The sequence below is a fragment of the Scaptodrosophila lebanonensis genome, unplaced genomic scaffold (genome assembly GCF_003285725.1).
Source record: "Scaptodrosophila lebanonensis strain 11010-0011.00,11010-0021.00 unplaced genomic scaffold, SlebRS2 tig00000024-arrow-pilon, whole genome shotgun sequence".
NCBI classification, from domain to species: domain Eukaryota; kingdom Metazoa; phylum Arthropoda; class Insecta; order Diptera; family Drosophilidae; genus Scaptodrosophila; species Scaptodrosophila lebanonensis.
The window spans coordinates 20,332,409-20,353,402 of NW_022060538.1; the positions used below are offsets into that span (position 1 = coordinate 20,332,409).

Here is a 20,994-nt window from a genome sequence, read left to right on the forward strand (position 1 = left end):
CGTGTTTGCCATTTTTCTTTATACCCTTTACTGAAAAGAGTAGGGTGTGTAGGTTCTGATGCGTGAGTGTGTAAACCCCTGTGGGAAGCATCGAAGACATTTAATATGTATTTACATATAGAACATGTTCACCCCAAACTTGCTACGTGGAGTATTGGTACAATATATATGTATATAGTCCCATTGGTTTATGAGACTAATAAAGAACTAATAGGTAGGATATTTCGCAGTGGAATTAAATTTCTGTTGTACAGGGTATTCAGGAGTCGCGTTGGCTCGACTTGGCGTTCTCTCGTTTTCTTTATTGTGATTTCACACGTTAATTGACATTTAATTAAACGGCAGCCTTAGCCACAAAAGTTTATTCGGTTGCATGAGCTCGAGTCGCGCGGTTGTGTTCATCGCTGATAATTCAAATGGGCGGAGAGAAGAGCGCTATTAAAGAAAGGACGAGCATACATACATATATTTAAACACAACCACACACAAGTTGAGAGTAAAAACCTACAAAACGTCAAACGTGCTAACATAATAAAAACAAATCTAGTAATTTTTCGTGTTTAGTGCCCGTCCTGTTTTTATTTACTTTGTGTGCGGCATCAGCGGCATCATTAGCGCGTATCAATTCAACTGCGAATAAAGCAAATCGCGCAGAATCATACGATATTCTGTATTCAGCGGGTCGCGACACGGCGACGTCGTACATATACGAATATATAAAGCAAAGCATATACAAAAACACAGTCGGCGTAATAACTACAGCAACAACAATCGGACGTAAACACACAGAGACGCTCGCATTGGACCGCTCTCCATGCGCAGTGTTTTTCCCGCAACGATTGCGGTACAAGAACAACAATAAAAACCACGACGCAGAACAGTATCTTGGTCGGCGGCAACTTCGTTGGAAAGGTGAAGGGCAAACGCGAAACTTGCACGCATTTCCGTTCATCACTTACATAAGTGGGCCGGGGAAGGGACAGAGGGAGCCGACTCCGACGGGAGACGGGAAAAGTGCATGCAGCCACAACAATGATATCAACGGTTTTGAACTTTGCTCAGGCCGCGGCTGAGATTTCCTTGCTTGGAGGCATCGAAATTGCATCAGTCGCACTTATTGTCTATTACATTTTCGCGAAAACGAGGTGAGTGGAGTGAGCAATCATCTGCATACATATACACTTAAACACATACATATGTATGTATGTATGTATGTACATACAATTACATGTGCAGAGGTGTGGATGCTTGGGATGAACGAAGCCAAGTAAATCATGTGGCATGTGTCAAACACCGGTGCCCCAAGTTCAATTAAAGTAACGCACTCACACTCACACAGACAGACAACAATTGCCGCTATTTTTAGATGCTGTAAGCGCGATGTTTAAATTTGAAATTCATGACACACAATCAGTCGTCGTTTTTGGTAGTAATATGGTTGTTGATATTGTCGTGCAGGTGGCTGCTTACCATCGAAGGCCCTGATTCACGCTCAGCGTTTCCCGCATTTAAGTCTAACCTTTTGCGTCTTCGTTGTTGTGCATGCTAATTAAGTCCGAATGTTAAATAGGCTCCATTCAAAGTCGAGAATGTAGCTCCCTAATCTCTGCGTTGTGGGTGGCGGCGTTGTCATGGTGGTGCATGTCAAGGTCGTTTGCTGCATTGTTGCATTTTCACGTTATTCTGAACTATGCCTTCGTTTCACTTCCACTTGCACTAGTAAGTATTAGAATTGGCAGTCATGGCAGCGATAAGAGCGCCACACATCTACTAAACGAGTAAATATGTATATATGTAGATTGTTCGATTGCTCAGTGTATAATACCCTCTTAGAATAGCTGTTCATCAGTTTCATTCAATTTGCCAAGTTAAAATTTGTAAAGCCTGGAAGAAATCAGAATAGTTGACTCTATGTCATAGGAACAGTTGCTTATATACACAGTATGTATCTACGTTGATCGGAAAGTCTCCCGTTCTACAATCCTTCTAGCAAACCATACCTTTACATACGGTATTAGTTTCAGCCTTTCCTGCAAAATGACTAGTATACCCTTTTACCCTTTGCGTACAATGTATAAAAACAGAAACCTAATTAACAGATTAATGAGTTGAATGCATTTTGCACAGACTTTTAATGCTATATTGGTACTCCTCCTAATACTGACAAAAACGCATTTATATAGTACTTTGTGGAACCTTTCACTTCTTTTTGATCCCGCTTGCGCAGGGTGTATAAGCGTCGGCTATAGCAACGATAAAAGAGTCTCCTGCTATTGTACTTTTTCACACGATTTGTATTCTTGGCAACAATTATCGTAATTATAAAAAAAACTTACCCCTTTGTAGATTATAAAGCGAAATTAGTAAGTTATAAAATTAGCGGCTAATTATCTTATTGCATTTAAAATATTTACGGCCTTTTTACGGACATCTTAATCAGGCCATAAACTTATCTGCGCATATTAGCGTGTTAAATTAATCGCTTGGGGGTGCAAAGCTCATTTTTGTATATTTATATGTTGCATGTTGATTTCGGATTACTCTTTAAGTAGTATTCATTGTAATGCGAACCTTTTTGTCTCTTTCTGATGCGGCAAACAAATCTGGAATATACTTAAAACTTTGTTTTTGAAACACCACGCCAAACAAACAAATAAACGCACATTTGCAAGCCAATACATACTTAGCTACATATATGTACATATGTATATTACAAATAAAGCAAAAATGGCTCAATCGGCGATTGTGATAATTCAAAACAAAATTTTCCACAACTTGAGATAATCTCAGTTTATTGATAGTAGGGATGAGGTATTTACCAATTATTCATAAACATTCATAAATGTAGTAAAGTTTAATAATAAACTAAACAACCAATTTCTGTAAGCAGTTCAAAAATATGATAATGTATACTTTTGATCAAATATAACGCTTAAGACTAAAATAACATTAACAAAAATTGTTTTCCCTAAATGGTTACTATGGGGTTCCAATTATACTAGTCATGTTAATAGTTTAAATATCAAAATCTGTGTTATGGCGGCGCTTAGCCACTATTATTTTCTTTTTTTTATGCGACACAGGTGTAGACGTTCTGGCTTGTGTATATTTGGGGTCCACGACAGCACCAAAGCTACTGTTTTGACCAGTGTCTGTCATAGTGGAGTTCATTGACGGTGTTCGGGGTCGTATCGCTCGCTTAGATAAAGCTTTAATACTGGAACAGAAACTTGTATTATGAAGTGGGCCTCCATTGCCCCGCTGGTAGAAGGCAATATATTTGCGTAACTCCCCAATGCGGTTGTTCTCATTGGCCAACTGTTGACGCAACTGTGTCTCAAGTTTTATGTAGCCGTTTAACGTCAGTAAAAGATCCGGCAAACGTTGCATTTTCGAATCGACCACCTTCATATAGTATTTGTTTTGTTCGCTTTGAAACTTGCTGATCTTCCTGTAGAGTTCCAGGTACTTGCGCGGATCCTCGAAATAGTGGGAAATATTGCTGGGCATGTTACGGGTAAGAACAACTCCTTCGAACCGGCGATCACAAACCGGGCATTGCTTTTCGCCAGCTGGGCCTCCATTAAGGCAAACGCTGCAAACAATGTGATAACAACGCGATAGGTGAAATGGTGTTGCGGGATCAGCAGTGCGCCTTTTAAGGCATTTGTTGCAATACAAAGGCAACATGGGGAAACTAAATTTTTTTAGTCCAACGTTAATGCGTTCTAGCGAAAAAAAATATTATAATTAAAACGACTAATGGGTTGATACTGGTGGCTGGGAGACGGTAGGACTTTTACTTATTACATTGTGGCAGCACTGTTCCACACACTAGCGTCTGTACATGGAACGGTCAGTATGAATGATATTTGTTTAGAGTTGGCCCAAAGAACAGATGCCGTCTAATGTTTTATGGCAATCGTACGTTTATATTTGTAGTTATCAACGCCTACTTGAGTATTTGCAGGGGGTATTGAACTTAGTACAAATACAATTTAGGTTGGACTACAGCCCCATTGAGTTTATGTTGTTATGTATGTATGTACATACATACATATAAAAAGGAAAATGTTTTTTTTTCGATTTTATTTGGCCCCGTAAAAATTTATTATGCGTAACTGATTTGTAATTGTAATTGGTTCAGGCATAACATTATTAGTATTAGTTGTTGCTGTTTTATGGTTATTCGATTATGGAGGATTTAAGGAAAGCAGAACTTAATCAATCTCTTTTGAATTGTGGTTAAGTTTTTCGTTTGCTTAACAGTTTTCCACTGGTGGCTATTTTAAATACTGCAAATTTTTTATACTTGATTATACATTTAATACAAACGAAATCGAACCCCGCTTTAACAAATTAAGACATTGGACTGGACGCCATGTAGGCACACTCATCCGTACTCAAACCATTGTGTGTACTGTTTTGCACATATTAATTTTTCCTTTGTTTTACAGAGCACCCGCTATCATTGCCAGTTTATTTCCTAATTTAAATTTGAGCTATCGTTCGTCGCTTGTAAAGTTCAACAGCATTAGCAACGATTTGCTGGTCACGCTACGCTCATCAAACGTAAGTTTTTGTTTCTTATCAGTTCGCATGTTCACCCATTAACCTTAGCACTCATAAAATAAATGTGTATGTTTATAGGAATTTTTGTTTATAAATATACATACATATGTAGAGTTATATGTATGGCAATTAATGACGCGCGTGCTGGTGTGCCTTTATTGATAAGCAGAGCCATTCATTCATTCAGTAATAATTCAGATGCAAGGCTTGCATCAATTTCCGTTGATTTATCACAGCGTTGCCACTACCTGCGCGCCTTCTGTTAATTGAAATCGATACACGAATACTTCTAAGTGTGCTTTTACAAGCTAAAAATTCTAGACAAGAGTTATCGCTATCGCTTGTAGCTTGTGGAAGGAAGCCGGGCGCTTCTCTCAAGGAAATGGCTTGAATTTGAATATTTCGAGCAAACGAAAACAGTAGACATAGTTGAATCTCGTTATAAAAATGACGCTGGATGTGTTTCATGCTCGCGGATGGTTTGAGGTACACACATACCTATATACTTTATACAACACACATTACTTACATAAATGTTTGCAGCATGCCTCAGGAATATCATTGCATCATAAGTTTGCGAAATTGTTGTTTCTAATCAATTTGTTGTTGTTCTCATTTTAGGATGCAAAACCACAAACCTCTCTGGCACATGGCGTCGGTACACAAAATATGCTACAACTCACACCACATTCCGGTTGTAAGCCCTACAAGAGTATTTTTGACTGGGGTGTTTTGTTTCCATATTTCGCTCAGGTTGTGCGCAGCGAGAAATTTGACTATCGTCAGGTAAGCTCGCACTGTTAATTCAGCGAGGTACTATAATAATATCAAATTATCATTAAACTGCAGGTCACCGAAATTGTGCACAACGACTCAGTTCTAAAATATGCAATCAAACAAGCTGCCGAACAGGCACTCCGCGAGCAACGTTATGCCAAAAACGGTCATCGTTTGCTATCGCGTAGCATCAGCGGCGATCAGGATAATTTTAATAATACCGAAGATGCACAGGAGGGCATATCATATCAGAATATATTGCGCGGTCAGGAAATGCGTGCTATCAGCATACTGAAGGAGATGGGTTCGACTTTAAACAACATTCTGTTGGCTGTCACTTCGTGGTTGTTGTACAAACTGTTGCCTTGCTTCTTGTCCGGTGTCGTTACGCACACTAAGCAAATTGAAATGCTCAAATCCGTCTCGGAAAGTTCGCCGGGTACGCCGCTAATATTTGTGCCCTTACATCGTAGCCATTTGGACTATATTATGGTTACCTTCATATTGACGAATAATGATATACGAAGTCCATTGGTAGCTGCCGGCAATAACTTGCAGATACCTATTTTTGGTTCGTTGCTGCGTGGTCTGGGTGCGTTCTTTATCAAGCGCAAGATTGATCCCGTCGAGGGCAAAAAGGATGTACTATATCGCGCCGCCTTGCATTTATATTTGACGCACGCTTTGAAACAGGGACACAATGTGGAGTTCTTTATCGAGGGCGGACGCACACGAACCGGTAAACCGTGTATGCCTAAAGGTGGAATTTTGTCAGTCATTGTAAACGCATTTATGGATGGCAGCATTCCGGATGCGTTGCTGGTGCCTGTGTCAGTAAATTATGAGCGCCTGGTCGATGGTAATTTTGTGCGCGAGCAAAAGGGCGAAAAGAAAATACCCGAATCCTTTACAAAAGCTATATCGGGAATATGGAAAGCTTTGAATTCAAATTATGGGCTGATGCGCATCGACTTCAACGAACCATACTCTATCCGCGAATTGGTAAACTCTTACAACAAAATTGCCAAAGACGGTAGCGCAAAGATCTACAAACCAGCCTCCAGGTAAGCGAACCGACTATCAGCAAACCAAACCTTTCCTAATTGTCTTGCTGTCCTTCTACAGAACTTTGCAGCATAATCAATCAACGTCATCGCTCTATGGCACTGATGTTGTATGCGAAGAACATCGGAATCTCATCGAGAGTATCTCGCGTCAGGTAGTATTCGATTGTGCTGCTGCCACGTCCGTCATGTCGACAAATGCTTTGGCGTTTTTGCTTCTCACGCGTTATAGAAATGGTGCCGAAGAGCGACAAATTGCTGCTGGTCTCGATGACCTGCGCAATTCGCTTGCCGGCTGTAAGGATATGGGCTTTTCTGGTGAATCGTTGCACATTATCGCCTATGCATGCGATTTGTTGGGCTCAGGTAGGTGCCAACCCCAGTTCTGCTTATGCAAAACACAACTCAATTGGTGTTTCGTAGGGTTGATATCACGCACCCGGGACGAAAATGGACGGATCTTTATACGCGCAGTACCCACAGTGGAAAGTTTCATTGAGCTAGCTTATTACTCCAATATGCTGACGCCACACTTTGCGTTGAGATCGATCCTGCTAACAACGTTTCATGCGTTGTTGTCCGACCGTGGAGAAAACAGGCAATGTGATAAGGCAACACCGGGTGTATCGACCAAAAAACTGATCGACACAGCTATTGAGAACTGTCAGGTCTATCGCTATGAATTCATATTAAACAAACCGACCCAAGAATTGGAGGATTTGTTACACAAGCATTTGGATGATCTCGTCATAAGCGGTTACATGAACACGGCGTCAAATGAGGTAAGAAATCATCGTAGTTAGTCATTCACTACAAATACAACTAATATTGGTTCGTAATACCAGGATAATGGGGTAGATAGTATGGAGTGTCGTCGCTTAGCACGGTCCGTAGCCTACTATCTTGATTGTGACGATGATGATTATGTGAATATAAGGGACGATGAGAGAGCAGACTGTTTCCTAGCCAGTGATACTTTGGACCAGCAACGTTATATTTGCGAAATACTCGCACCATTTGCTTGTACATATAGTGCTGTAGCACAAGCGCTAAAAATATTAGATCGCAATTCCATGCTGGAGTCGGAGTTTATTAGTTTTGTCATTAACGATCTGTCCAACAAGGTCAAGCGCGGCAGTTGTGCTTATGGTAAGTTAGTACTAAAGCAAGGTATTTCAAAAGATTTAACAAGCAATTTTATGAAATTTGTTTGTAGCTGAAAGCATTTCCACCGACTCTGTGCGCAACTGCTTGAAATTACTCGAAAAGTGGTCTGTGATTGAGGTATGCAACCAACGCGGGATGCGTTTGATCTCGTTGAATACGCTATACGAAATGTCTCGGGAGTCGCTGAACACAATTATAAAGAAAATAGAAGCTGTTGTGCCAAAGTTCAACACGGGTTACTTCCAGTCTAAAGGAACAACGAAACTACAGGGCAGTGCGGTGATCGCGTCACCTTAATAGTCTCCTCTTTTATTACTACATATATACTATATATATATATTGTTTTATTTTGTGCACTTTTTTCGTTATATATAACACTGAAGCGTTATATAATGTATATCAAACAAATAAGTTTAAAGTGCATACTTTTACGCCTAAGTTACACATTATGGTCTAGTTTTAGTGTATGCCAAAGTGCTTCTAATCCAGAGGTAAAAAAGAAATAATTTTTTATATTTTTCTATGTGTGTAGCTATGAAAGCCGTAAAAATGAACACGCCAACAAGAAAACATAATGTTTAAACCAAACCAACGAAATACTGAACTGATTTGAGATTAAAGTTAAAAAATGTAACCAAAAATATTTTTTATTCGCAATATAGTGATTCATTTAAACATTGTAAATTAAAACATTATATTACACTACTTACATTATGATTAATCATGGAATATATGAATACAAACCATTTAAAACATTATCTAAAATATAAATAATTGGGGGAGCATTTGTAAAATCTCTATAACTCAGAGTATCATAAAGTTTTCAAAAAATAACATTTGTTGAATTTTCGTTTAAAATTTTTTAAAGGAGATACTGGATTGTGCCAGTATAAGCCCGATTATAATTAATTTTTTGCAATTTCAATGTCAGATATATGGACTGTTTTGACGAAATTCTATAGAAGGGGAGGGGTGAAATAATACACGAGTTTTTTTTATTTCAGGGAGGAGGAGAGTCGACTACGGGTACAGGGTATAAAAAGATGGAAGATAATGCTCTCTCGCAGGAGAGTTGGAGTGCAAAGTAAAATAATAAAGTTGGCAGGTGGGCTGCATAACTAAAGCGAATAATTTGATTTTAAAACAGCGGTGGGCACGAAATCCATTAGTAGAGTTTAAATGATTGAGTACATTTAATTGCAGTTATTTATTAATTTTTAAAAGTCAAATTTTTTCTCCACTTATTTATGGAAATTCGAAATATATCTGACAAGTTTGTGTCACTTAAATTATTTCGATATGCATTTTCAATATACATATATGTATGTGTTATTTGCGAAAATGCATCTTCAAACACATAAGTTCTGGGAAAAATTGGCTCGCACCTAAGCAAAGACTATTTTAAAATTGGATATTGTTCCTTATAACACTTTTTTTAAAAAATGATCAGGGCACAAGGCGCCGTCAGCGCGAGCTGCAAATCCAGCAACGACACACGCACTGCATGTATTTTGTAAGCTCGCTCGTGATCGGCAATTTATCTGTTTGTCAGACTACTTTCTAAAACATAACGGAAAGACCACTGGGAGCCACTACGTGCCTACCGCTGCTTTACAACATAATTTATAAATCAAACAAGGTTTAAGTTATCGTGCCGTCCTCATCATCCGCATTTATATGCTTTGCTTTTGGTTTTTTTCCAGCAATTTTCTTGGTTCCTTTGACCCGTATCCGGAGTGAACTTGCTTTGCCGTTTTGCAATCGTTTCAACGGTTTCAGTTTCGAGATAACCTTGTTGTTGCTTTGTTGTCCGTTAATTTCCTAAAGGAGAAATCAATGTTTTGTTAGCTAAATCCCGATGATTTATTCAAATAACAGTGGTTTTATGAGCTAACCCCTATAATATGGTTGAAAATCCTAAAATATATATGGGATCGCTATTCAATATCTGTAAGCGGTAAGTAATGGAATGGGGACTATTGAAATACTGTTTGTGAAGAGGCGAGGTCAACAACCACCATTCTCATTTTAATTTGAGATACGATAGAATATAGGTAGACGTTGAAGTTTGTTGAGTGATCTACAAAAAACTCAAGCTTACCTTTGTTGGCTCGTCCTTAAGTTTACCCCCAATGTTTCCTGAACATCTCTCGGCGCCACAAAAGCACGCCTTTTTGCTACCATTCATAAGATCATCCCACAAATAATTAAAAGTCAGTTCGGTGTCCTGTCAAACAAAAAAAAAGAATATTAGTATTTGTCCAGATTGATTTTTAAATCCATTATATACCGCTGGAATATCCTTAATTGCAAACAAACCCACTCGATTGATCGAGTTGACGTTCCATTTTTGGGTCTCGCAATTAGGCTCACACGAGTGATTCATAAAACGGGCCAAATTTCCTTTCGGACCAGCATCAATAATGAAATCGGGCTCGACACCCAAAAAATAGTAATTTTCATCTCGATTCCGACTCTTCTGTTCCAGACGCTGGCGGAACTCTGCACGATTGATGACCTCGCCAACATACTCCACAACAAAGGAGCCCTCAGCAATGGGTTCGCGACAGACTAGGCCGAAGCCCCGCTGATTCATGTAGACCACATCGAATCGAGGAGACTTACGTGTCTCAAACATGCGATTTTCACAACGATTGCCTGCTGGGCAGAATTCTGGATTACATTCGTGATAGAGCATTCGATTTAGACAACCCGACTCAGGACCACATGGATTTTCCTGGTCTGGTTTACATTCGCAGACGCTCACATCCTCCTCGTTGTAGACGAATCGAACCGGCGGCACCGGTTTGTTTGCCTTGATTCTGACATAGTGCGGCGGGTGCATTTTAGAGGAGGCCATATGGCTAACTGCCTGTTCCTGTCGATGAGCCTTAATGATCTTCATAAACCGCGAAGCCTCAACGACTCCAACTGCATAAGCGGCATCCAAGTCTGAAAGGAATTTTGGTAGGGAAGTGCGTTAGTGGGTTAAGAAAAGTGTAGGGAAGGAGAGTTGAACAGTCAGGTCATTAACCGAGCGGGTGGTAAGTGCAAATGTACGCAAATATTATTTTAAGGAATCTCAAAATGGGATCATACCTAGCAATATGTTTATTATTATATATTTATATAATTTTAATAAATGTATTTGATCGGTTTTAGAATTTGCGAAATTTGACATTATCTACAATATATAAAATATATTACTGAATGAACTAAACAAACTTATACTCCACTTTTCTAATTATTCTTATTTGCAGAAAAGAGAAGTAAAAGTCGGGAATGGACAAACTGGCAGCACAAAAAAGATAATTAGGATTGAACATGATTTATGGGTCTTTGGAATTAGGGCCTCTAGTTTAGGTGTCAGCCATAAGAAATGTACATTTAGTAATAACAACTTGGGATTGCCTGACATTATTGAATGCAATAGATAGTAGTTTCACTTACAATTAAGCCGTTTTCCTAATTATTTTAATTTGGATTAGTGAAATTTAGAGGTGGTAGAGAAAGGGAAGACAGAAATGAGGGATAAAAAAATAATACAAGATGTTACACATGGGAATTAAAATGGTGTGCAAAACAGATTCGTTCACTTACGAGACTTGGTCTTGGAGCTATCGCCTTCGTCGCCCTCAATGTAAAGATAAACACGTCGCCTCGAGATCCAACCATGGTCATGTGTGCCGAAGAAGCGCACTACAAAATCGTTGGGTCCATGGGCCTTCTTTAAGATGTTGCTTGGTATCTCGCTGGGTGGCAGAATGATAGCTGGCCACCAGCGGAAATAATTGAACTTAGCCCAGACGATCTCACCATAGAGGGGCAGTCGTCCACTCTCGCACTCCTCACAGATGTAGCTTTCGTGTGGCTTAATGGGAATATTACGGCAGCGAGCATGTACGGCAATGGGGCAAGTCTCACAACAGAGCAATTCGCCGCCCTTCACGCATATGTAGCACCATAACACATTTAGATTTTTATCACCTTTGGCAGTGTAGTGACGGGGGCAGATGATGTGCGTCATGGTTAGAATGCGTGAGCCGGCCGGAATACAGAGGCCGTCAATGTGATACGTGGCGGGGCATTTGACGCACTTTGCGAGCTTGGTATGGCTAAGCTGTTGATACTTTCCCTGAGGATCATCCGAGACGCAGGTGTGGCATACATGCATTGGACAGCGTATATTGTTCTTGGTAATACTCGCTTGTGGCCAATATTTGCAACAACTTGGATGAAATTTCCTGTTGCACATGGGGTGGTTACAAGCGAGAAGTTTGTGTGGATCCTCTAGCATTCCTTTAGCAAAAGCGGCTGCCGAAGTGGTCGGCTCATCATCATTGTTAGTTGCCTTGATCGGTGATGTTGGCGGTGTGGTGGGCACTGCCAAGACTTGATGGCAAATGCAACACGGATCAGGGGCATTTGTTTCACACTCATGACACACTATGGGCGTCTGGGATTCCGCTTCGGCCGTCACATGTAGCTCCACGTCCGAAATGGGTGAAGCTGAATTTAGGGGCGTACTAGCATTTGAGAGAGCCTCATCTTTGGTCAGCGGCTTAACAGCCACTCCTTTTTTATTTATCTTAAAGGTGGGACCGGCTTTGTGCCTGTCGAGACATTCGTCATGTAACCAATTATTGCAGTTGCGCGCACAGCGCTTCAAATTCCCTCCCGGCTCATAGCAATATTTGCACACTGGTTCCCGACTGACTCCTTTGAATAACGATTTACGATCCAGCCGCATTATATCCTCAATGACCTCATCAATGGGCCGGTTCATTACCTTCTTTACTTTAGGCTGCTCCGAGATTGCTCTTTCTCTTGGAAGGGGCGTGATTGCGTTTCTAGGCGGAATAATTGGCGTGTTGCTGCGGCGTGCCTTCAATGTTTTCAGTCGTTGTGACAGACGTTTGCTGCCAACCACTTGCGATAGATCCAGTGAAGCGCTTTCTAGTGACTCCACAGCCGATGCCCGTGATTCCACGGCACGTTCAAGAAGCTCTGCATCCGTTTCCACAGCTGATTCCACTGCAGTCTCTTGATCGTTGGCGGTATCTCGTTCCCGCTCTCGCAATTGCAACTGCTTCAGGGACCAAATGTTACGCACCACGGCTAGCACACATTTCTCCACTTTATCATCCTGTTTGTGCACCATAACATAGTCTTTAACAGCCTCAAAGAGCTGCTGGAACTCGATTTTTTCGGCATTATTTAGATTTCCAGAACCAGACCAGTTTAGGTCATTATGTGGATCCGTTGATGGCGGTGTCACAGGAAGGTTCTCAGTCCCAGCTGATGCAGGAACATCGGCAACTTCAATCAGTTTGCGTCGCTTGGGTTGATGGTTAGTCTTCACCGGGGAGAATGCAGGGCTGTATGGAGATTCCGAACGTTCGCGTTTCACGGTTGTGAGCAGCAAGGGCTTGGCATAGAGATTGTCTGTGGAGTCATATAAACTACTGCCCACATCGGATGTAGAGAGTGCCGTGTCTGGAAGCATGGAATTGGTGCGCTTTCGTTTTTGCTTGTTGGTCGTACTGTTAAACGAGAAATTAGTAGGAATAGAAGATATATTAAATAAAAATGTTATAGTTTATAATGCATACCAAATAACAATTACATTTAACAAAGTATAAGCATTATCTGGATACTTACATGCTACTCTCGTAGATTTGATAAAATTTTTCCAGTCGTTCCGCATAGGGTACTGCGTCCACCATTTTGGCTTCCTCAAGGGCCTTGTGCCAGGTGGCTAGCTTGGACATTTTTGGTACCATTTGGCGATATTTGCTGTTCTTCATGCCATATTTAATGCGCACTTCTTCGCGCAGGGCTTCGTACGCCTTAAGACCAGCAAAGGCCAGTAGGTTCTCCTGCTTAATCCAATTTCGACGAGCGTTGTCAGCAAAGAACCGAACATGGACTTGTATCGGCAAGGGTGTATTATCCAACGACTTGCGTATAGAGTGGGTTGGCATGTTGCCCACGATTTGACCTGTCGGGTCTGGACATACCATACAAGGCCAATAGCAGAAGCTAAAAAGTCTACCCCAATATAGGTCGCCGACTTGATAGGTTGGCCAGCTGGAGTCGTTGATAATGGATGAACCTTTGGCACTGTCAATGCTAATAGAAGAGGGTGACTTTATAGAGTTTTCTGTCTCTGTTATGATAACTCTTGAGCTCTCCAAAGATTCTGAAGGGGATTTGGAAGCATCTTTCGAGTTGAATTTAACCTCGGTTGATGTCTTTGCCGGTTGTGTGAACAAAATATCCACTTGGGATTCGTTCTCTGATAATACTTGATTCCTGGCCGTTTGTTGTGCATGCTCCTCTGCACTGGGGTTAATCATTTCCACTTCCATATCCTCTTTTGGTGTATCCTGTACCCCACTGTCGTTTGTAGAGCTTCGTTCACGTTTTGCGTTGACTTGGACGTGGGTCATCGGGTCAGAGAGTTGTGTGCATTCCAACTCCACCTGGGAGCCATTTGGTGGCAGTGAATGTTCTTCTGGCGGCTGCTCAACGAGCTCACTTGATGTGGCTTCAATTGTATCCGTTGCGTTATATTCCTTTGGTATATCCTGCATACCACTATCGCTTATGGTGCTTGGCATTGTCTCCTCATGTTTATCTATAACAGAGTCGTCTTCAGTTCCTCTTTTTTTGTCAGCCTCATTGATGATTGGTAGCGGTTCAACACCACTCGCTGTTTCAGTTTTCTGGGCTTTCGTCTTCGGTGACTCTGCTTTCGTATTATCTTGCGAATTTTCTTTTACTTGTTCAGGTGACTTCACTTTTTCTACTGCTTTCGCTAGATCTGCAGTCGGCACTTTTGATTTTGAAACACGTTTTTGCTTACGTTTTATTTGCCTGCGCTGGGGCTGTGTTGCAGCCTCCTCTGCATCTGCCTCAAAGCCCGTACTATTAGGTGAACTAGCGCCATTTTTTATGAGCAATTTGTCTATTGGACTAATGAAGCTTGTTGAGTTTGGATAGAGTTGTACTGTTGGCACAGTTCGCGTCGGTGTTTTGCGTTGGTTGTCCTTAATGTGCACCTCAGAGCTGCTGTTCAAAGTCAAATGATTACGACGACGCGTCGAGCGCGTTGTATCGTCTGAGTCCGATATATCCCAATACTTGGGACTCAGCGCTGACTTCAATAGCATCAAATCGCGCTTCACTAGAAATGTGAACACACACGCACACAAACCAAATTAGCACAGCCCCCATTTCAAACTGCTTTATAAGCAAAATAATACTTACAGCTGGAGCGATGACTAGGAGTGGGTGTTGGAGTCGCTGTCGCAGACAGCCAGTCCGATGATGTATTTAAATCGTTTTCAGTATAGTTTTCACTATCTGTGGCTGAGTCCGCTTGCTTCACAGTTAATTGTTTCTTCAACATAGTTTCTTGGAAACGTTTTTTCGATGTCGCCGAGGCAGAGTCTGTCGCTTTAGCGTCGGCACTGCCCGTCGCCGTGTTATCGCCATCCATTGAATCTGCAGCTAGATTGCAATTGCTTTATTAGAACTCTGCATTCGACCTTGTTTAATCGAATTAAACTGCATACCCATTCTTTATCTGCCAATTTCTTTCACGAAATTAGCGTACAGTAAAAACAACCAAGCCAAAATAACTGTATGCATATACAACGCTTGTGTGCGCCAATTTTATTCAACGGTAGATATGAGCGCGTGTTTAAGTATCTACTGACTTGTCACGAGTAAGAAGACCATATCGATGATTTTCGGATTAGCATGCCCGAAGGTTTACGAATTTCAAATAATCCTTAGTGATGAATATCATCACGAATTCTTAGTTTTTGAGTTAAATGCTGACTTTGTAATGGTCTTTGTTTGTTCATCAGTACCTCAAATTTAAAATGTCAATTTCGCAACAATATTTTGTATGGTAGCGAGTAAAACAGTATAAAAGACAGCAATGGTGAATAAGGACCGTAGGGTGAAAAAGGTATACATTGTCCAACACTGGCATTCATAGTTCATTGTTCAACACTGTCGTACATGTGCCAGCAATAGCCTACTGATAAACATTTGTGCGTAGTTTTCCCAAATTGAGAAAATGGACGCAGATTTTGTGAAGTCGCTTGTCCAGGAGGTAAAATCCCAAGGCGTTTTCGATGAGTTTCGCAAGGACGCGTTGGCGGACGTGGACACAAAGCCAGCATATCAAAATGTACGCAACCGTGTTGAAACGGCCGTACGTGGATTTCTGTCAAAACAAACGTGGACAACAGAGACAAATAAAGTGCAGTTGCGTGAAAAACTCCGTAAACATCTGCTTGAGTAAGTTTTAAGTATGCTAATTACACCAACACGTCCTTATTTGTTATTTTATAAAATTTACAGGGCGGATGTTTTGGATAAGGGCGTAGACCATATAGTTGACCAGGTGGTAAATCCCAAGGTGGCCACAGTTTTTGAGCCAAAGATACAGAGCATAACGTACAAGTACCTAGGTATAGCACCGCCGCCATTACCAGCGCATGTGCCGCCACCGCGTCCACCTCTGTTGCCCGCTCCGCCGCTGCCACCATATGCAAGTCATCTGAACGGTGCTAACATGCTGAGAGTGGAGACCACTGCTAGTCTTCTACCTACAGACTTGGAACAGATTAGTCCCGATTCGGACCGAGCCACTGTAAAATCTGATCTAAAAGACGATAGCAAAGATGATGATTTGCCGCCGGGCGTTGAACCGGATGACCATCATTATGAGGATGACACGTCGCCCTCTTTTGAACCATTGTCTGAAACTAAAACTTTACCAAATGAAAGCATAAGGGACGGTATTATCAATGGCACTTTCAATACATCCGATTCAGCCAATAAAGAGTTGGTAAATGATTCGCGAGACGCTGGCGTCTCGCAAACATCGCAGCTGTCCCAAGTGTCCAGCGATAGTCGTTTGACGATAGGGTCAACTGAATCGGCGGTGGACGTCCAACAGCCTACGAGCAATAGTATTGAGCTGACTCCAAATATTGCTGCTAACATTTCAGAGGAGGCGCAAATGCCGAAATTTAATGAAAATTCAAGCGATACTAGCAGCGGTGATGTTTCGACAGGTCGGCAATTGCATTTTGATATCATGAAGGACACCATTACTTTTGAGGGTGAGTTCTTGCAGTAAATTAGATTTCATTTGAAATTTTCAAAATAACGTTTTAATACAGGCACCGAACGCAAAAATTCAATGTCAGAGATTGCGACAACAAATGGAAGTGGTGCACTTGAACTTTCTATTGAGGATGCCATAATGTCTGAGGTGAAAGCCAACATTGACGATGCCAATAATGCTGCTATCAAGCCCGATCCAGAACCACCTAATATTGATACACTGCATTTGCAGCCCAAAATTGAATCTCCCCTTTTGATGCATAAATCACTGCAGCCTCCATCTACAAGTGATCCACCACCTTTGCCACCGAACGTTGAGCCGCTACCGCTCAAAATTGAGTTGCCGCCATCGCCACCTAAGACTGATCCACCGCTTAAAATTGAGCCATTGCCATCGCCTCCTAAAATTGAACCACCTCCATCACCTCCCAAAGCGGAGCAGCCACCAGCGCCTCCTTTGCCGCCTCCAAATGAGCCGCCGCTCTTACCGCTTAAAGTTGAACTTCCGCTGGCATCACCAAAATTCGACTCTCAAATAGAGAACGGCGGCGGCGGCGGCGCATATTCAGATGGATCCCAACATTCAGAGAGTCTGCTGAAGATGGAGGGGAGCGTCAAAATGCTGGCACAGGAGACAGTTAATGACGAGAGTTCCAGAAATTCATTAGATGAAGTTAACGACAAGAAGAAACAATTAATATTAGTTTCCGACGAACCATCGGCAATTAAATATGAAGTCTCTAAGTCTACTGAGTCCACGACTTCGTCTGCATCTACCTCGTCGCACCATAAAAAGCACTCCAGAGATAGGGAAAAGGATAAGGATAAATATAGGCATAGGGATAAGGAACGACGTCATAACAACGACGATAAGCAACGTAGTAATTCACGAGATCGTGACCGTAGCCGAGACAAAACGCACAGCAAACATTCCTCAAGCTCCAGCTCGAAGCATTCTTCATCCAGCTCAAAACATAAGAGCACCAAACATGACAAAAGCTCTTTGACTTCATCCTGTCGCAGCTCAAGTACCCGCGATTCCTCTTCAGCAATGCGTTCCACATCGACATCGTCGTCCCGACACGAATCAAGCTCATCAACAAAAAAGCCCAAGTCGACGTCATCGTCATCGCGATCGGATAGTCGAAGTCATAGCAAGAGTCACAGCCATAGCCGCAGTCATAATAATAGTTCTTCGTCTTCTTCCAAAAGAAGTGATCGCGATCGCCAAAAATCAACGACATCCTCTACCCAATCAGCAGCTATTCAAGATGACCACAACGAGCTCAAGTCAAAAATACAGAAACGTCGAAGTAGTGACTCAAATGATGAAGGTAAGCCACCTGGTGCTGCCTCGAGCGTATCATCACCCAGTGGCACATTAAAAACCAAAGAAAAAAATGAATCCGTGAACAGTAGCATCACATCCGACACGAACGAGCCAAATAGAAACGGTGCGCACGAAGAAAAAGCGACAGTTGAGACTGCATTAACCAGTAGTGTTGTTGTAGTCAGTGATATTTTGAAGCAGTCACCAAACAGCTTCATCGATATTGGTCGCAAAGCATCTGAGGTCAAAGTAGGAAATGCAGATGGAACCAAATTTAAAACGATCCTGCCCCAAGAATCCGAAGAGCAGACGAAAAAAGGAGAAGATCAGGATCAGACAATGGAGGTTACGTGTGTAAATGAGCGGGAGGACATCTCAGCAAAGACGCAAGAACTGGCACTTGCGCACGGGGTGCATGAGAATATTGTTTCTAAGGAAGAACAGTCTGCTGTAGATGGACGGAAAGAAACTGAAGGTAATCCAGAACAGTGTGCTGTAGATGAGCCAAAAGAAACTGTATGCAATCCAGAACAGTCACCAGCTGCGCAGGACAACCCTGGAGGACCCCAGAAGGAGGGAGAGCTTCAAAAAATCGCAAACAAAAGCGATGAAGAAATTACGACTTACTTTGAGGAGAATGCTGATGAATTTAAGCAGCGCCTTGAACTCATCAGACGTACTATCGAGCAACGTCGTATTGTCTTAAATGTCTTGGGTCAGGCGGAAGCAAAAGAGAGTCGTACGTTGCGTCGCAGTACGTCCAAGCGTCGTTTAAGTAGTGATCGTCAGGATTACCCCAAAAGGAGCTCAATCGATAATACAAATATTGATGATATCAGTCCTAACAGTAGCACTAGCAGCGAGAACGTCAGCATGACGGCAAACCAAACGGACTCGGACAGCAATCCGGCAAAGCGTTTGCGTTGCGATGAAGCGAAGACTTCACCCACGTTTTCGGAAGCTAGTGTAAATTCCAAGGAAAATGAAGCACTCGACAAGCATGACAATGGTATGTTAATATTAACTATTATGTTTATTACATATGTATATAGATGTAACTAACTGTAAGCAGAGCTAACGCCTTATTCCACATGCCTTCATCAATCCACATCTTCTTTTCACATGCCGCTCTGTACATAAGTCCCGCTAAAAGCTGTTTGAAGTGTTAAATGTAGCGTAAGTAAGCGCCCTGCACATATCTTATCCATCTGGACACAAAAACATCCATCCATGTATGAATTCCATTGCAATTCTCAATTATAGAGTAGCACCGATTAGACACATTCGGATAAACTATTCGGTTACACTTTTGGTTTCATTTATTACTAATTTGCTTAGATAGTATCTATTTTACTACAGTTATCCATGTCCATATTATTATTATTATTTTGTTGGATAGACATACGATAATGGATTGTTCCCAGAATTAATTAAATTTTATGCATGTTTCTTTATTATAAATGTTATCAGTTGTATTCGCGTTTCTGAAAACCGTAGCGATTTACGAATTTATAACATTTGGCCTTGAATTATTTCACTGAATTCGCAATATTCGGTAGTTCTGCGGAAACGGGAGCACGGCTTTATTACTTAATTTATTTTTACACACTAACAATATGTTAATCGAAAGATATTAGTTTACTGCAATAACTCTTATTAATCGTATACTGCAATTTACAGACGAAATGTCGAAGCGTTTGAGCGGCTCTGCGATGAGCAAGCTCTGCCAGCAGCAGCGCTACACCAATGATGATCTCTACAAGCCCCGTCCAGTATTGTCGCAACGTTCGCGTCGTCGTGGCTTGGATTCAATCCACTAGCTTGCTCTAAGCACTCACATATATCTACTACTGCTAAATCACTTGATAAATCAAAATGTTATCAAACATGTAAGCTAAGGAAAGCGTAAATATAGAAATGAATAATGCCTAAAAGTTCCTGCATTCGCTTCTTATTTTATTGTGCTTCGGCAGTGTTAAGTTGACGAAATGTCAAAGACTTCTTCATCGACAATAAATGGCGAAAAGGTCACGTCAAGTGGCGGCTGAACCCACGTGCTTGTCCAAAGCACGTGCGCCACCATGAAGGAGAACAGAAAAGAAATGGCCATGCTAATTAATTGAATTCATTTCAGGGCATTTACAAATTGACTAAATGTTGTCGCCAGCAGCCCCCTCGCTCTCTGTCAAATTTTTCATTTTTTGGATGCCTCGTTACCACTTGTCCGAGGTGTAAATGGCCAGAAGTAAGGTATGCTTCTGGACTGGTCAACAATGCAATATCAAGGGACAATCTATCAAAACTCATCAATCTGTGAACACCTCGCAGCGAAGACGTTCCATCGAAAATGTTCAATGTCACAAAGCAAATTAAAGTCAAAAGACGACCACGATATTGGCGAGGTCAATGGCAGGGGGTCGGCTGTGAAAAGTCACGCAAGGAACTGCTTAAAGAGGTCACAGTTTGCAATTCCAAGGCATCAAATCTCCTTGAATGGAAACACTGAAGCACGATTAAGTGCTACTCTTTTTTAATTAGCCCCACTGTTTAATGAAATACCTCATTAAATAATAGTTATTTGGAAATATTTTATTTTAGCAAACAAAATTAATGATGTCTTTAAAGTACACAATATTATATATTTTCATAAATTACGTGTATTTTTAGCAGGTATTTAGAATTTCTTCTTTGTACGATTTTTGAATATTTGCATTAAGGATACTCAGTATTTTGACCATTCAATGAGACTGCTACATTAGGAAGACAATGATTATTGATTGATTATTATATCCTTGCAAATGTTATATACCCTGTACGATTCAAAACAGATCAGCTAAATAATTTAGATGAGTTAAAAGTGTGTATTAAATATATTACAAGTTTGCTTAAAAAGCCTTCGACTTCTTAGTACTTTTGTATGAGAAAGGAGGAAAG

General features: G+C 41.3%; 4 protein-coding genes across 8 annotated transcripts; 2 read left to right on the forward strand and 2 right to left on the reverse strand.

The window, feature by feature from the left end:
* The first annotated feature begins 380 nt into the window (after positions 1-380).
* On the forward strand, positions 381-8,214 carry LOC115621794 (glycerol-3-phosphate acyltransferase 1, mitochondrial). 2 transcript variants are annotated; one of them, XM_030515567.1, is made up of 8 exons: positions 381-1,145; positions 4,458-4,572; positions 5,194-5,358; positions 5,422-6,413; positions 6,475-6,779; positions 6,837-7,195; positions 7,259-7,562; positions 7,630-8,214. In XM_030515567.1, the coding sequence occupies exons 1-8, from the start codon at positions 1,033-1,035 to the stop codon at positions 7,875-7,877; spliced, it is 2,601 nt and encodes an 866-aa protein (XP_030371427.1). In that variant the 5' UTR covers positions 381-1,032; the 3' UTR covers positions 7,878-8,214. The 2 variants fall into 2 exon arrangements, with proteins under 2 accessions (XP_030371427.1, XP_030371428.1); XM_030515568.1 differs by lacking the exons at positions 381-1,145; positions 4,458-4,572 and adding an exon at positions 4,919-5,058.
* On the reverse strand, positions 2,934-3,690 carry LOC115621795 (RING finger protein narya). The gene has a single exon (XM_030515569.1). It carries the CDS (start codon positions 3,688-3,690, stop codon positions 3,016-3,018), a length of 675 nt encoding a protein of 224 aa, XP_030371429.1. The 3' UTR covers positions 2,934-3,015.
* Positions 8,215-8,404: 190 nt separating the features above from the next.
* LOC115621793 (probable histone-lysine N-methyltransferase Mes-4) lies at positions 8,405-15,257 on the reverse strand. 2 transcript variants are annotated; one of them, XM_030515565.1, is made up of 8 exons: positions 15,161-15,257; positions 14,853-15,095; positions 13,242-14,769; positions 11,181-13,123; positions 11,031-11,045; positions 9,871-10,532; positions 9,682-9,807; positions 8,405-9,401 (listed from the first exon to the last, which is right to left on the reverse strand). In XM_030515565.1, exons 1-8 carry the CDS (start codon positions 15,162-15,164, stop codon positions 9,222-9,224), a joined length of 4,701 nt encoding a protein of 1,566 aa, XP_030371425.1. In that variant the 5' UTR covers positions 15,165-15,257; the 3' UTR covers positions 8,405-9,221. The 2 variants fall into 2 exon arrangements, with proteins under 2 accessions (XP_030371425.1, XP_030371426.1); XM_030515566.1 differs by lacking the exon at positions 11,031-11,045.
* Positions 15,258-15,614: 357 nt separating this feature from the next.
* LOC115621297 (biorientation of chromosomes in cell division protein 1-like 1) lies at positions 15,615-19,994 on the forward strand. 3 transcript variants are annotated; one of them, XM_030514906.1, is made up of 5 exons: positions 15,615-15,896; positions 15,960-16,726; positions 16,787-19,069; positions 19,202-19,236; positions 19,741-19,849. In XM_030514906.1, the coding sequence occupies exons 1-4, from the start codon at positions 15,673-15,675 to the stop codon at positions 19,219-19,221; spliced, it is 3,294 nt and encodes a 1,097-aa protein (XP_030370766.1). In that variant the 5' UTR covers positions 15,615-15,672; the 3' UTR covers positions 19,222-19,236; positions 19,741-19,849. The 3 variants fall into 3 exon arrangements, with proteins under 3 accessions (XP_030370766.1, XP_030370764.1, XP_030370765.1); XM_030514904.1 differs by lacking the exon at positions 19,202-19,236 and having other exon boundaries at positions 19,741-19,994; XM_030514905.1 differs by lacking the exon at positions 19,741-19,849 and having other exon boundaries at positions 19,133-19,207.
* The last annotated feature ends 1,000 nt before the right edge of the window (positions 19,995-20,994 follow it).

What these genes read in the sequence shown, in the direction of transcription:
- LOC115621794 (XM_030515567.1), top strand. Translation starts at nt 1,033, where the DNA reads ATGATATCAACGGTTTTGAACTTTGCTCAGGCCGCGGCTGAGATTTCC. An exon ending in AGAAATTTGACTATCGTCAG is followed by an intron (nt 5,359 to 5,421) that starts GTAAGCTCGCAC and finishes ATTAAACTGCAG; the next exon opens with GTCACCGAAATTGTGCACAA. An exon ending in TGAACACGGCGTCAAATGAG is followed by an intron (nt 7,196 to 7,258) that starts GTAAGAAATCAT and finishes TCGTAATACCAG; the next exon opens with GATAATGGGGTAGATAGTAT.
- LOC115621795 (XM_030515569.1), bottom strand. Translation starts at nt 3,690, where the DNA reads ATGTTGCCTTTGTATTGCAACAAATGCCTTAAAAGGCGCACTGCTGAT.
- LOC115621793 (XM_030515565.1), bottom strand. An exon ending in CAAATCTACGAGAGTAGCAT is followed by an intron (nt 13,124 to 13,241) that starts GTAAGTATCCAG and finishes CTCGTTTAACAG; the next exon opens with TACGACCAACAAGCAAAAAC. An exon ending in CAATTAAGGATATTCCAGCG is followed by an intron (nt 9,808 to 9,870) that starts GTATATAATGGA and finishes TTTGTTTGACAG; the next exon opens with GACACCGAACTGACTTTTAA.
- LOC115621297 (XM_030514904.1), top strand. Translation starts at nt 15,673, where the DNA reads ATGGACGCAGATTTTGTGAAGTCGCTTGTCCAGGAGGTAAAATCCCAA. An exon ending in GGACACCATTACTTTTGAGG is followed by an intron (nt 16,727 to 16,786) that starts GTGAGTTCTTGC and finishes GTTTTAATACAG; the next exon opens with GCACCGAACGCAAAAATTCA. An exon ending in ACTCGACAAGCATGACAATG is followed by an intron (nt 19,070 to 19,740) that starts GTATGTTAATAT and finishes TGCAATTTACAG; the next exon opens with ACGAAATGTCGAAGCGTTTG.